Source organism: Scyliorhinus canicula, chromosome 11 (assembly GCF_902713615.1).
Source record: "Scyliorhinus canicula chromosome 11, sScyCan1.1, whole genome shotgun sequence".
Lineage (NCBI taxonomy): Eukaryota > Metazoa > Chordata > Chondrichthyes > Carcharhiniformes > Scyliorhinidae > Scyliorhinus > Scyliorhinus canicula.
In genome coordinates, this window is record NC_052156.1 from 57,090,941 (window position 1) to 57,105,283 (window position 14,343).

The 14,343-nt window shown below is 46.3% G+C and overlaps 1 protein-coding gene across 3 annotated transcripts in view; it reads right to left on the reverse strand.

Annotated features, from left to right (window-relative positions):
* Positions 1 to 3,432: 3,432 nt before the first annotated feature.
* The window catches only part of tmf1 (TATA element modulatory factor 1), a 61,444-nt gene continuing 50,533 nt past the window's right edge, over positions 3,433 to 14,343 (reverse strand). For all 3 annotated transcript variants that reach the window (XM_038810621.1, XM_038810619.1, XM_038810622.1), the window contains exons 16-17: positions 11,283 to 11,408; positions 3,433 to 5,765 (exon numbers count right to left, since the gene is read on the reverse strand). In XM_038810621.1, the coding sequence (XP_038666549.1) occupies positions 5,622 to 5,765; positions 11,283 to 11,408 (270 nt within the window). In that variant the 3' untranslated portion in view covers positions 3,433 to 5,621. The remainder of the gene's footprint in view (positions 5,766 to 11,282; positions 11,409 to 14,343) is intronic.

Below are 14,343 nucleotides of genomic sequence, written 5' to 3' on the forward strand. Positions count from 1 at the left end.
CTGCCTCCGCCATTCCAAAATAAAAGTCCTTGAGCTTGTAAGTCACCCTCAGCTTCGCTGGATGTACAATGCCACACTGCACCTTGCTAATGTACAGTGCCCTCTTCACCCGGTTGAAAGCAGCCCGCCAGCTCCATCGTAAAGCCCTGGTATACACGTATACCAGCTCCAGCCCACTGCACCACCCGCTTCTGCTTGGCCCAGCACAGGACCGTCTCCTTCACACTGTACCTACGGAAGGCTAATTCGCCTTTGGTACAGGCCTCCACGACCGATGAGCCCGATCCAGTTCATATCGGGAGGGATCCTCCCCCTCCCCCAATAGTTTCGCCAGCATCGCATCAAAATACTCAGTCGGCCTCGGCCCTTCAACTCCTTCGGGCAGCCCCACAATCCTCAAATTCTGTCGCCTGGATTTCCATCCTTATTAATTTCCATCACCTGCTGCATCTCCTTCCCCATCGACGTAAGTTGATCACCATGCTGCAATAGTGTCTCTTCCACTTCCTTCAGTGCCTCGCCTTGTTCCCGCACCTCCGCCTCTGCGCTTGCCACCGCCGTCGTCACCGGGGAAATCGCCTCCTCCACCAGCACACTCAAAACCTCCCTCATCTCCTTCCTCATTGTCTCCATGTATTTTGTAAACGCCCTTTCGAATTCCGCAGCCATCACCTTAGTTATTTCTTCAGCCGTAAGCAATGCGGCCTCCCCTGGTGCTCCAGCCTCCATTTTCCTTGGTGACCCCGCGGTGATCTTTATACTCCCCAACAAACATTCAGCTGTTTTCACAGCCGTTTTCTTACTGCACCTTGACATATCCCTTCCCTGTGCTTTCTCCTGGCCTTCTCTGCCCCTAGGACCGGGTGTCAATCCCCGACAATGCCGTTCCCAAACGGGAGCCCTCCAACGCGCGGCTGCCTCCCGCCCGTCACCGGAAGTCAGCCATCACCGCTTCGTCAATGGCCTTGATGAGATCTTTTCACAGTTGTTCCCTCTGCTGCTAGAATTCAGCTTTAATTAAGGCCCTCAAGTCAGTTTGAGGCCATTAAGCTCGCCCTTCCCCCGACTGCATGCTGGAAGAGGCTTTTCTCTTTGCTGCAGCTTCAGCCAAATCTTTCACTGTTTCTGCCAGGTCTGGTAACCAAGAAACATACCATTCCTGGGGGAAAGTACTCCTCCAACATTCACCTACATCTTTTCAATAAAATTCCACCCCGTATTGATTAAAAAAGCTCTTTTCTGTAACCTTGGGCAGGAGCTGCCTTGTGTGTGACCACTTACTACATGGTCCACCCCAGAAGCCATGGGCAAACAGGGTTAAGGAAAATCCAAAGGCTTTCTACACGTACATAAAAAGCAAGAGAGTAGCCAGGGAAAGGGTTAGCCCACGGAAGGATAGGCAAGGGAATCAATGTGTGGAGCCAGAGAAAATGGGTGAGGTACTAAATGAATACTTTACATCAGTATTCACCAAAGAGAAGGAATTGGTGGATGTTGAGTCTAGAGTCGATAGCCTGGGTCACATTGAGATCCAAAAAGACTAGGTTTTGGGAGTCTTGAAAAATATTAAAGATAGATAAGTAGATACGGTATTAAGGTAGATACGGCCTGATGGGATCGACCCCAGAATACTGAAGGAGGCTAGAGAGGAAATTGCTGAGGCCTTGACAGAAATCTTTGGATCCTCACTGTCTTCAGGTGATGTCCCGAAGGACTGTAGAATAGCCAATGTAGTTCCTTTGTTTAAGAAGGGTAGCAAGGATAATCCAGGGAACTACAGACCAGTGAGCCTTACGTCAGTCGTAGGGAAATTACTGGAGAGAATTCTTCGAGACAGGATCTACTCCCATTTGGAAGCAAATCCACGTATTAGCGAGAGGTAGCATGGTTTTGTGAAGGAGAGGTCATGTCTCACTAACTTGATAAGAGTTTTTTGAAGAGGTCACAAAGATGATTGATGCAGGTAGGTCAGTGGATGTTGTCTTATATGGACTTCAGTAAGGCCTCTGAGGACTGTCAGAGGATACAGCAGGATTTAGATCGTTTGGAAACTTGGGCGGAGAGATGGAAGATGGAGTTTAATCCGGACAAATGTGAGGTAATGCATTTTGGAAGGTCTAATGCAAGTAGGGAATATACAGTGAATGGTAGAACCCTCAAGAGTATTGAAAGTCAGAGATATCTGGGTGTACAGGTCCACAGGTCACTGAAAGGGGCAACACAGGTGGAGAAGGTAGTCAAGAAGGCATACGGCATGCTTGCCTTCATTGGCCGGGGCGTTGAGTATAAGAATTGGAATGTCATGTTGCAGCTGTATAGAACCTTAGTTAGGCCACACTTGGGAGTATAGTGTTCAATTCTGGTTGCCACACTACCAGAAGGATGTGGAGGTTTTAGAGAGGGTGCAGTAGATTTACCAGGATGTTACCTGGTATGGAGGGCGTTAGCTATGAGGAGTGGTTGAATAAACTCGGTTTGTTCTCACTGGAACGACGGAGGTTGAGGGGCAACCTTATAGAGGTCTACAAAATTATGAGGGGCATAGACAGAGTGAATAGTCAGAGGCTTTTTCCCAGGGTAGAGGGGTCAATTACTAGGGGGCATAGATTTAAGGTGCGAAGGGCAAGTTTTAGAGGAGATGTACGAGGCAAGTTTTTTTTACAGAGCGTAGTGGCTGCCTGGAACTCGCTGCCGGAGGAGGTGGTGGAAGCAGGGACGATAGTGACATTTAAGGGACATCTTGACAAATACAGGAATAGGATGGGAACAGAGGGATACGGACCCAGGAAGTGTAGAAGATTTTAGTTTAGATGGGCAGCATGGTCGGCACAAGCTTGGAGGGCCGAAGGGCCTATTCCTGTGCCGTACTTTTCTTTGTTCTTTGTTCACCCCCACAACCCAAAAGATGTGCCTGGCAGGTGAGTTGGCCACGCTAAGTTGCCCCTTAATTACGGGAAAAGAATTGGTTACTCTAAATTTAAATCTATTTGGTGGCATTTCATTGTTGAACATTGTAAATTACAAGAGAAATTACCAAATATTTCTACATTAATATTTAATAATGTCTGATTATTAAATTAAAACTAAAATGTATTCAACATTTGTACTAATGCAGCAAGAAAATGCTACCTAGTCATCAAAAATCTAAACTAGAAATGTACTAATACTGAGTCACAGTAGAAGCAAATACTGCATTACCAAACATTCTAACATTTGTATGGAAGTCAGTTGAACTGAAATCAAAAATTATATCAAGTTATGTGCATTTATAATCCCACTGCCCAATTCAATAGTTTAGCTCCTCCATAATAAACAAACAAATACTGGAAATACCTGAAAATGTTTGCAGAGCGAAGCTCAGACACTTGGGTTTTAGCACATTTCTATTTCAAAACATACCTCAACTGGAAGAAAAATATGTCTATTCCAGAGTCAGATCAGAACACTGATGCTTTATTAATCAGTAAAAACAAATATCTTTTGGAGCCAATCGACTTTGATGACATAAGTGCAATTGTGTTTTCCTGTGCTTGGGCAGAGTGGAGCATGGGTTTTGTTAGTTTTCCTTACTTGGTCTCAGTTTTGATTTTCGGTAGGTACCAATGTGAGCATAGACATTAAACAAAGGGAATGAGAAGGCAAAAAACACAAATGCAACAATCACCTATCCTACATTACATTCTGTCATAGTAGCCAGATCAATATCAGCAACATACAGGCGGCATGGTGGCGCAGTGTTTATCATTGCTGCTTCACGGTGCCCAAGATCCATGTTTGATCCCGGCCCCTGGTATCTGTCCGTTTAGGGTTTGCACATTTTCCCCGTGTCTGAGTGGGTCTCGTGCCAAAGATGTGCAGGGTAGGTGGCTTGGCCACGCTAAATTGCCCCTTAATTGGAAAAAAATAATTGGATAGGATACTCTAAAAAAAATTTTACAGCTACCTACAAGTGATGAGTGCACTCAGTAGAGTACCTCGATTACACTGTGTTAAATCAGGGCTTTTACAATTATGTAGCTCTTGCTTTGAGCTTTTTCCTGCCAGGTTAATACTCTAACTGCAAGGCTGAGAAAATGAATATTGTTATTAAGAGCTTCATTTCACTGAAGAGGCTTCAAGCCAATTCGCATACAACAATCTGCTCTGAAAGCTCTGCTCTCATATTTTGACAGCTGCGACACATTGCACTACTGTGACACCCAGCAGCTGAAACAATCCACAATATTCTAAAACAATCAACATTTCAAATAAAACAACCCACTACATGCTTTTAAAAAATATCAATGCACCCCATCTCTCAATGGTAATGCATCCTTTAAAAAACTCCAGGATCTGGCTCCTGATCCAGACCTTTGTCAAAAACAAATCAGTTTTTTTGGGCCAATCCTTATCTTGTGTTGAAATTTGTCTATTAGTTTCTGAGATATATTGTTCATAAATAGACTAAGAAATAGGTGAAAACATTACATCCGCCACAGTAACCAGGAACAGTTTGCCTGCTGGTTTGTTAGTATGCATTGTGACAATAAATTCTTGTTGTTCCCATTTTTAAAACTATATGAATAAGAACAAATTTATCCTCTTTAGGTTCTAGCCTGGTTGAAGAAATGTAGCTGTTTTTTTCAGGTATTACACCAATTGAAAAACCAGAAGTTCACCCATATCGTAGTAAAAGACAGCAAATCAATTAAGAGACTTTATTATCCCAAACCCTATCAGTGTTACACAAAGTATATTATTTACATTTTAAACTTATAGTTGGAAAGTATAATAGCACAGATTATGGACTAAAGTTATAGAAAATGATGTTAAATAAAGCATTTTTAATTTACTTTCAATGCGCAGAATATAGCACCAAGATTGCTCTATCAATATTACGATGTGCTTGTTCTACACAGATTAAAATGTAATTTTCAAATTGTGTGCTGAAATGAGTGCAACTATTAGCAAAAGTAGACTAAAATGCAGTTTTTTACTTTTAGCCACTTAGCAACAGAAAGACAGCATATTTTATTGTTTATAAACTGCATTTTGTTTAAATGCCCATACTGAGTAATTCTGATACTTCTGTATTTACAGTTTAACAACAACTAGAAGATTGAATAAAATGTAACATACTTTAATCCAAATTTCTTTTCAATTTACTTCTGGAAAGCATTTACAAGAGTGGAATAGTGTCAGGATAACTGATTTATAGAAGCATTCCGTTCTCTAGCAGAAAGTTCTGGGCAACTTAAATGCTACTAGCCTGCTCAATTGAGTTTGCCAACAAAATTGGGCTATCTTGTATTCAGAAATACAATTTTGCCCAGAAACTGTAGTTTTCCGAAAGTTATGGGTCAGCTGTAAGTCAGCTTTACTCATAATATTGCACTTGAATCCTTCATATTATGTCCTACTAATTACACCATCAGTAATTTTTCCAACACGGATATATCATACTGTACATCCTTTCCTCTAAGGCAACAACAAATGATTAGCAAAAAGCACTAAAGAATACCATATATATTTACAATCATACATTTCCACCTTTTGCCAAATATTTATCAGCAGTATTGCATTTCACATTAAGGGAAACTTGGATAAAAATGTTAATGCTAAGATTACTGGAATAAAGCACATCAGGTTAGCCGCTGTTTTAATAATTCATCTATTTGGGTTTTGTACATGTTTTTCACATCTTCCAAATCCAGTCGCAGTTCCTCAGCTTCCTCTGCTTTTTCACCATACATCTGGAGGATGGTGTTATATCGCTGATCAATATCCTGAAAACCAAATTATATTAGCTTGGTCAGAAACTAGCATTGTTACTATACGAATACATTTATTTATTCTGAATTTTATTACTTATAACTTTGAAAAATGTCAGAAGTATTTTAAAATTGTCTGACCAGGTAAAAATCTGGCAACGTGTAACAGAATCCTAGTTGTAACCCAAGTTTAAAATAATATTCATTTTATAAGCGACATGGCAATGTTCTTTAACTATGGACAAAACATAACTTCAGAGTTTTACAATTCTAGGGTGGAATGTTCCTAGAAAAGTGGCAAAGTGTCAATCTTTGTGCAAAAAGTCAGTGCGATTGCCAGCCCCGGCGGTGCAATTTATTTGGCACTTAGAAAAAAAAATCTAATTTTCAGGTGAAAAAAGCCACGCCTGAGGCGTGAAGCATCTGATTTGCCCATCGGGGGAGAGGGTCATCTGAGAACTTTAGTCAAATGGGGCTCTGCATTCAAACGGCTCCAGAGCTCTTGTCCTCATTCAAGCCGGGAGGATGGCAGCAAGGAAGCCTGCTCCTCAATTCACGGAGGGGGCCCTCACCCATACACTGAATACTGTTACAGAGAGATGAGCAGCAATATACTCTCGGGCTGGCAACAGATCCTCCAGCGAGATAATGAATCCTGCCTGGTTGCAGCAATGGTTAGTGCCAGTGGCCTGCACCAGAGGATGGGGGTGCAGAGCCACAAGATGATGACCTACTCCATTCTGCCTGCCAGGGTAGGTAAGTGCTTCCTGTCTCCTCTCTGCATGCCACCTTGCAGTCACCCCTTGGAATGTCACCTCGATCCTACATACTACCACCGAGCAGAGCTTCCTTACACCCCGGAACTCCTCTTCAGAGCCCCTCCCTGATTATACGCAGTTCACACATGTGCCAAGTATCATCAATATATGATCCTCGGCAGAGATTTCAGAGGACAGCAAAGAAGCATCACAACTGCCACCCGCACCATCCACCAGTGCAGAAATGCACACCTCGGTGGGCAATATCAGCAGTCAGACTTCTGGGTCACTATCAGGTGTGCACCACATAGCTTCTGATGACAATCAGGTGGAAGCAGGAACTTTCCAGGAATTGGACCATTGGGGGTCAGCTGGATCCTAGAAATCAGCTGAGGCCCAGCCAGGTGCTGTGCCTCTGGACATGTTCGTCCCTCAGCTGATGGGAGATGCAAAAGGCAGAGCCAGGAATACCAGAAGAGGATGTCAATGACACTCCTGAGACTGCAAGGCCCAATGGAGGAGTGCCAAAGCCTTCTGTCACAGGAGATGGTGCCAGCAATGCATGGCACCTAGGCCAATACTACAAAGGTAGCATCCACAATGGAAAGTCTGGGGTTCAAGGTCAGATCCATAGCAGGAGAACTTTGAAGTATGGCTCAGTCCCTGAGGACTGCATGGTGCATACGATGGGCCTCCAGGACTGGCAGCACTAGATGACGTTGCGGCTTCTGGAGCTCACTCGTGTTTCCCCTCCATCTCATGGAGTAACCCTGGGGCCCATGAGTGCCTGGAAGAAGGAGGATCTGCTGGAGCACAGCCTGTGGCCTTACATCCAGAAGACCCTGGGCGTGGTCAGTCAATCTAAATCCCGCCTTCCTGAGACCGGCGCAGAATAGGGTGACGCCACAACACCACTACCACCTGCAAGTAGGCTGGGATCCTCCAAGACTCAGCTCTCCAGAGGACGTCAGCCAAGGCCCACTCTGGCAACGAGACATGGAAGGCAGCAGCATCCTACATCTCTGATGAGCATTCTGGGAACACACCTAGATGTAGTGGGAGGGTCTGAAAGACTAAGGAGATGTAGGGGCACTGTGTGGGCATAGCTGACGTTAGGCACCAGTCCTTGGGGGACATTGCTTGTTGTCACATTTTGATAAGTCACTAGATGGAATATTATTGTTGCTCATCACTTTAATGCCCAAGAATCTTTTTTTTAATATAAATTTAGATTATTCAATTATTTTTTCCAATTAAGGGGCAATTTAGCGTGGCCAATCCACCTACTCTGCACATTTTTGGGTTGTGGGGGCGAAGCCCACGCAAACACGGGGAGAATGTGCAAACTCCACACAGACAATGACCCAGAGCCGGGACCGAACCTGGGACCTCAGCGCCGTGAGGCAGCTGTGCTAACCATTAGGCCACCGTGCTGCCCATGCCTAAGAATCTTTAACCCACCTTCCAGTGGAGTGGTGGGCAGAACCTCACTCAGACATGAGTCGGGGTATCACTGTGCTGGCAGTACACACACACACACACACACACACACACACTCTCCTGCAATCACCAGCAGCCACTTCCTGTACCACTCCTGTGATGCCCAGCAGCTGGTTTGTATCTTAGCCTGGTACTCTCTCCCTGTTCGAGGTCAGGGGCCGTATTCCTCTTAATAGCATATTAGCTTGGAAGAAAGGCTGGACAAGCTCAGGTGGTTTTCTTTGGAGCAAAGAAGGCTGAGAGGAGACCCGAACGGAGACCTGATTGAGGTGTAAAAGATTATGGGGGACATGGACAGGGTGGATATAAAGTGGCTGTTCCCCTTAGTTGAAGAGTCAATATTGATGGGGCATACTTATAAGGTGAAAGACAGGGGTCGGAATTCTCCGCTCCCGGGAAAAATCGGGTGGGCCGTCGTGAACTCGGCCGAGTTTCACGATGGCCTCGGAGGCCGCTCCTCGCCCCCTATTCTCCCCTCATGGCGGGGCTAGGAGCGGGGCTCCGTAAATGTTGGCCGCGGGGGCGTCGTGCCGAGAATGACGCGGCCGGCGTGCCTAACAACGTCAGCCGCGCATGCGCAGGTTGGCCGGCTCCAACCCGCGCATGCGCGGCTGACGTCATGACGTTGACAGCACGAACCCGCGCACGCGCGGTGGCCGTCTTTCCCCTCAGCCGCCCCGCAAGACGTGACAGCTTGATCTTGCGGGGTGCGGAGGGGAAATAGTGCTTCCGATTTGGACGCCAGCCCGACGATCGGTGGGTACCGATCGCGGGCCTGTCCCCTCCCGAGCACAGTCGTGGTGCTCTTTCCTTTCTAGGCCACCTACAAGCCCCAAACGGGCTTCAGACTCCCGTTTCACGATGGCAGCGACCAGATGTGTTTGCCGCCGTCGTGAAACGGGCACGAACGGCAGGCCGCTCGGCCCAGCCGGGTCGGAGAATCGGCATTCGCCGTGAAAAACGGCGAGCGGCGATTCTTCCGAGCAGGGCAAGGGTGGGGAGAATCGCAGGGGGCGCGAGGGGGGTGGGGGTGTGAATTTTGGCAGGAAGCCCTCCCGCGATTCTCCCACGCCGCGTGGGGAGCGGAGAATCGCGCCCAGGTGGTTTAGAGGGGATTTGAGGAAAATAAATTTCACATGAAGATGGTGGGTATCTGGAATGCACTGCCTGGGAAAGTAGTTGAGGCAGAGGACATCACAATCTTTAAAAAGTACTTGGATGAGCACTTGAAATGTCATAATATTCAAGGCTATGGGCCAAGTGCTGTGAAGTGGGATGAGTGTATATTTAGTGTCGTTTTTTTGTCGGTGCAGGCTTGATGGGTCAAAGGGCCTCTTCTGTACTATATGATTCTGTGCTCCGGGCTGGGACCACTGTCCGAAGCCAGGCCCAAACCCACCTCGGTTCCTGGTCTGCCATCGCAAGATGCTTGGGTAGGTCAGAGCTAACGGGAACTGGGGCAGGTAGGCCTGCGCATGGAACTGTCTTCCATTCGGATCTGCTGTTGGTACACAGACTGATGAACATCTGCAACCAATCTGAACTGGCCTTGGGTTCCAAGGTAAATCGTGGCAAGAGCGAGGTCATGTTCTGTGGGAACTGGGTTGATCGATCACTTTCCCTTTCACCATCAGGTCAAATGGCCTAAAGGTGCTGGGGATATGATTTGAAGGGACCAGGGCATGCATTAGAAACTGAAAGGAATGAATAGATATCATGAACCAAAAGCTGGATATGTGGGAGCAACATTCCCTCTCCATTGCAGGTAAGACCCTGGTCAGCAGGCATTCTCCATGTTGCTGTCCATGGCAAAGGTCTGACCCATTCCTCACTACTGCGCTGTGGCGATTACCCGAGCCACTTTCCGCTTCATCTGGGGGTCAAAGATGGACTGCATTCGAAGGGACGTGATCTACAAACCTCAAGATGAGGGAGGAAAATCATGCCCTAACTTGCACTAATCCTGATGGTGACCTGTGTGTGTGTGTGGCTGCATCAAGCTGTGCATAGATTCTCAGTATGCAAATCACTAAGTGCTGAGGTTCTACCTGTCCTGAGAGATGCGATGGATGGGTCTGGCCACGCTGTCCCAAATGCTCTAAGTAGTTGGACCATGTCATACCATCTCTCCCTCGTGGAGAAATTTATGCAGAGAAACATCTTTGATCACAAGTCCAACAGACAGTGGACTACATGTAACATCCTAGAGGCCCTACAGGAAAAGGAGATGGTAGACCCTGTCGGATGATTCCCTGAGCAGACTGGCAAAGTCATTTGTTAGGATGTCTCATCACCAGAGTTTTCAAATAAGCACCAAGACCGAGCTTGGTTGGTGGCGAGAAAGACCCACCCCGTCAGATCCTTCCTACATGCCCGGAGTTTCACCCCATTCTGCATGTTGCCTGAAGGTGACTGTGGTGGGAAGAGACCGTTGTCCACCTCCTCGGGTGGTATTTGTTGAGGTACATCACAAGCAGCTCCGTGACCCAGGACTCTGTGCTCTATAGATTGTTCCCAGGGAAGCAAACTGAGGTAAACATCAACTGTTGCTGGAGGATCATCAGCTCGGTGAAAGACACTCTTTGGTCTGTCTGAAACTTGTTCGTTTTCCAGTGCCCAACCAAGTGTTGCAGACTGGCACATTCCAAAGTCCAGGATTACATGCTGGTGAATGAACTAAAGCTTGGGGCAGCCACAGCCGAAGTGAAATGGGGAAGGTCGCTGTCGAAGACCTTTTGGATAGTGTGAACTGAAGGGGGGGGGGAATTTTATAGAACCCCCTCAGGATGTATGACTCACATTGAATGTACACTGAATATTACATGTATCAGAATTGTATAGAAGCACTTCATAGTGCAACTTGATATATGTAGGCAACTTAAATACCTTTGCACCATTTGTAATGACCATTTTGAAATGTCTAAAATGTTGTTTTTTTTAATTTAGCGTACCCAATTATTTTTTTCCAATTAAGGGGCAATTTAGCACAGCCAATCCACCTAGCCTGCACATTTTTGGGTTGTGAGGGTGAAACCCACACAAACACGGGGAGAATGTGCAAACTCCGAAATGTCTCTTTGACTGTACTGAAGCACCGCATGAGTGCAACATGATTTATGTAGAGAGCCTGCACTTTGGGTGATGTCCATTTTGAAATCTTTGTAATGTTCTTTCAGATATTTTAGGAATAAAGAATATTTTTGCAAAAAAAAAATACAGGAACTGCAAGTTAACATTTAAAAGAAAATACTGCAAATAAATGAATAGTACGTACCTTAAGCTGTACACGCAACTTGGGAATTTCATTCAGCTTTTCGAGTAATTCATCATTCTGTGTAGTTAACTTGACGAGTTCTTCAGCCATGATAGTTCGAGTCTTTTCAAGATTAGCAATTTCAAGCTGCAAAAGAGGATTAAAGAAATTTGATTTTGTTTTATTTGTAATATTCTTCTTTGGGATGATGAAAATCGGAAGAGATTCATTTAATTATAAAATCTGGTTTGCAATTAATTTGAAAGGATTAAAGAGCGTGTTTTTTGCTTAATCCCCAACAAATCAGTCTTTAAAACCAATTGAAAATGCAGAGTCCATTCAAGAATAATTTTGGAACAAAAATACACCAGGAACCAATTGGACATAAAAAGCTGTAACCTACAAAACCAAGATAAATTTTGGGGGAAAATGGTCAAAGCCAGTTTTCATTATTGTGCTAAAACTCAAGAAAAGAAGAAAAAGACAGTAAAAAATGTAGTCAAACTAAATAACAACCCACAAGCTTGTGCACAGATTAGGGACACAATGGGCACGATTTTGTGGCCGCGTTGTGCTTAAGTGAGAGCACAATACCCTTGCGATACCCAGGAAGGAGTTTGAAGGGTGGGGGAGGGGGTGCATGGCAGGTGAGAAGGGACCTCCGGGAGGTTGGAGTGGTGTGACGGGTGGGGGTCCTGGAGGGGGGAGTGTGGGGTAGTGCCCATGTGTGTGGGGATGACATTGCCCAAGGGTGGGGGTGTGGGGGACCCACAAGCTCACTTAGAGATCAGGGCACCCTTTCAAAATGGCGGCCTGATCTCAGAGTTCAACTCCGCAGCGCTGGAAAAAATTCTAAGCTTGGGCTAAATCGCTGAGAAAATCCCCAGGGCCCATAAAAGTGACTCTGTCGTTTGTAGCGGTGGGGAACTTGCCGGCAGCGCTAACAATAATAATAATAATCGCTTATTGCCACAAGTAGTCTTCAATGAAGTTACTGTGAATAGGCCCTAGTTGCCACATTCCAGTGCCTGTTCGGGAGGCTGGTACGGGAATTGAACCCGCGCTGCTGCCTTGTTCTGCATTACAAGCCAGCTGTTTAGCCCAGTGTGGTAAACCAGCCCCTGGTTAACGGGAAACTCCCTGAAAAACCAGTCACAAATGAACTTAGAAATGTTTCCATTAAATTTCACCCTATGTGTATGGGCTCAACATGGAACTTTCACTTAATTTCCAGTTACTTAGTTCAAGAACTTACTCTAATTTTTGCAGCCTCAGCCACATACTTTCCACTTGGAAGATGTGGTAACATAAATTCTTGAATAAAAACAGAAAATGTTTGAAATACTAACAGCAATGGCAGCGTCTGTAGAGTGAAACAGAATTAACGGGCGTGACTGAAACAGCCACGCTGCGCCCAAAAAGCGCTTGGGTGCAGCACGCCTGATAGAAGCCAGGAGAGCCTGCTCTCGGGATCTATCAGCTCACAACGCCTTGCAAAATCAAATGCAATTTCAAGCTGTTGAATGTAAATCCTGCCCATTGTGGGTGGGATCACTTTTTAGCAAATCTGCCTATTAGAGCGAGACAGCTAGTCTCACTTTCATGTGCAGATTCCAGAGTTATCCGAGGCATGAGATCAATCTCCTTCGCCTTGGAGACTTCGGTCAAGCGTCTTTCAGTACTGGTCTCCTGTACGTACATCTGTGGTGGGAAGCAATTAAGGGGAACATCAAAAGGTTTTTCATCCTCAAAGGCATTCAAAAGGTGAGAGAGAGACGGGGGGGCCATGTCCAGGCTCCAGAAAAGCATACAGAATTTGCTCCAGCTGCAATCGATAGGGGTTGATGTCAAGAAGGATCTCCAAGAGGTGAAGAGCCAGTAAGCCTCGCTCTACACCTCGGAGGCCTCCAAGGCTATCTTCCGCTCCAGAGTCCGCTCCGCGGAGCAGGATGAAAAGTGCTCACGCTTATTCTTCAAAAAGGTGCACAGAGACCTCTGTGATCAGCAGCCTGAAGGAAGAAGATGGCTCCGTAAAGTCATCGCAGACTGACATCCTGAGGATCAGTAGATCCTTTTATGCCGGCCTGTATGATCTGAAGACAACAGATAGCACTGTTTCCCAGACCTTCCTGTCGTCTATCACGGAGGTCTTGGGCGACAGCGAGCAGGAACACCTGGACAAACCACTAACTCTGGACGAGCTGACAAAGGCCGTCAAGTCCTTTGAGACGAGTAAAACTCCCGGAAGCGACAGCTTGGCGGCTGAGTTGTATTCGGCTCTGTGGGACTGGATGGGCCCAGACCTGTCGGAACTGTACGAGAGTATGCTTCGGGACGGCAGCATGTCAGAATCCATGAGGAAAGGCATCATCATCCTCATCGACAAGCAGAAGGGGGAAAGGGAAGAAATTCGAAATTGGCGACCCATTTCACTGTTGAATGTGGATTACAAAATTCTAGCCAATTGGGTCAGGTCTGCTCTGGAGTCGGTGATCCACCCTGACCAGACCTGTGCTGTACCCGGCAGGAAGATTTCTGATAACCTCGCGCTACTCAGGGATACGATCGCCTACGTGCAGGACAGGAGGGTGGACACCTGCCTCATCAGCCTTGACCAGGAGAAGGCTTTTGACAGAATATCGCACACCTACATGGTGGGATGTGCTCTCCAAAATGGGGTTTGGGGAGGGAATCCGCAATTGAATCAAACTGCTCTACACAAACATCTATAGCGCAGTCTCAATCAATGGGTGGGAATCAGAAAAGTTCCAGATCAAATCTGGAGTCAGGCAGGGCTACCCACTCTCCTTGGTCCTGTTTGTGTGCTGCATAGAACCTTTTGCCGAGTCCTTCAGGAAGGATCCGGGTATAAAAGGAGTGACGATCCCAGGCAGTGGAGGCGTGCAAGTCAAGGCCTCCCTGTACATGGACGACATCGCCGTTTTCTGCTCGGATCCCACGTCTGTACACAGACTCTTGAATGCCTGCATCCGTTTTGAACTGGCCTCGGGTGCCAAGGTAAACCGTGGCAAGAGCGAGGTCATGTTCTTTGGGAACTGGGCCGACCGGTCCTTTGTCCCCT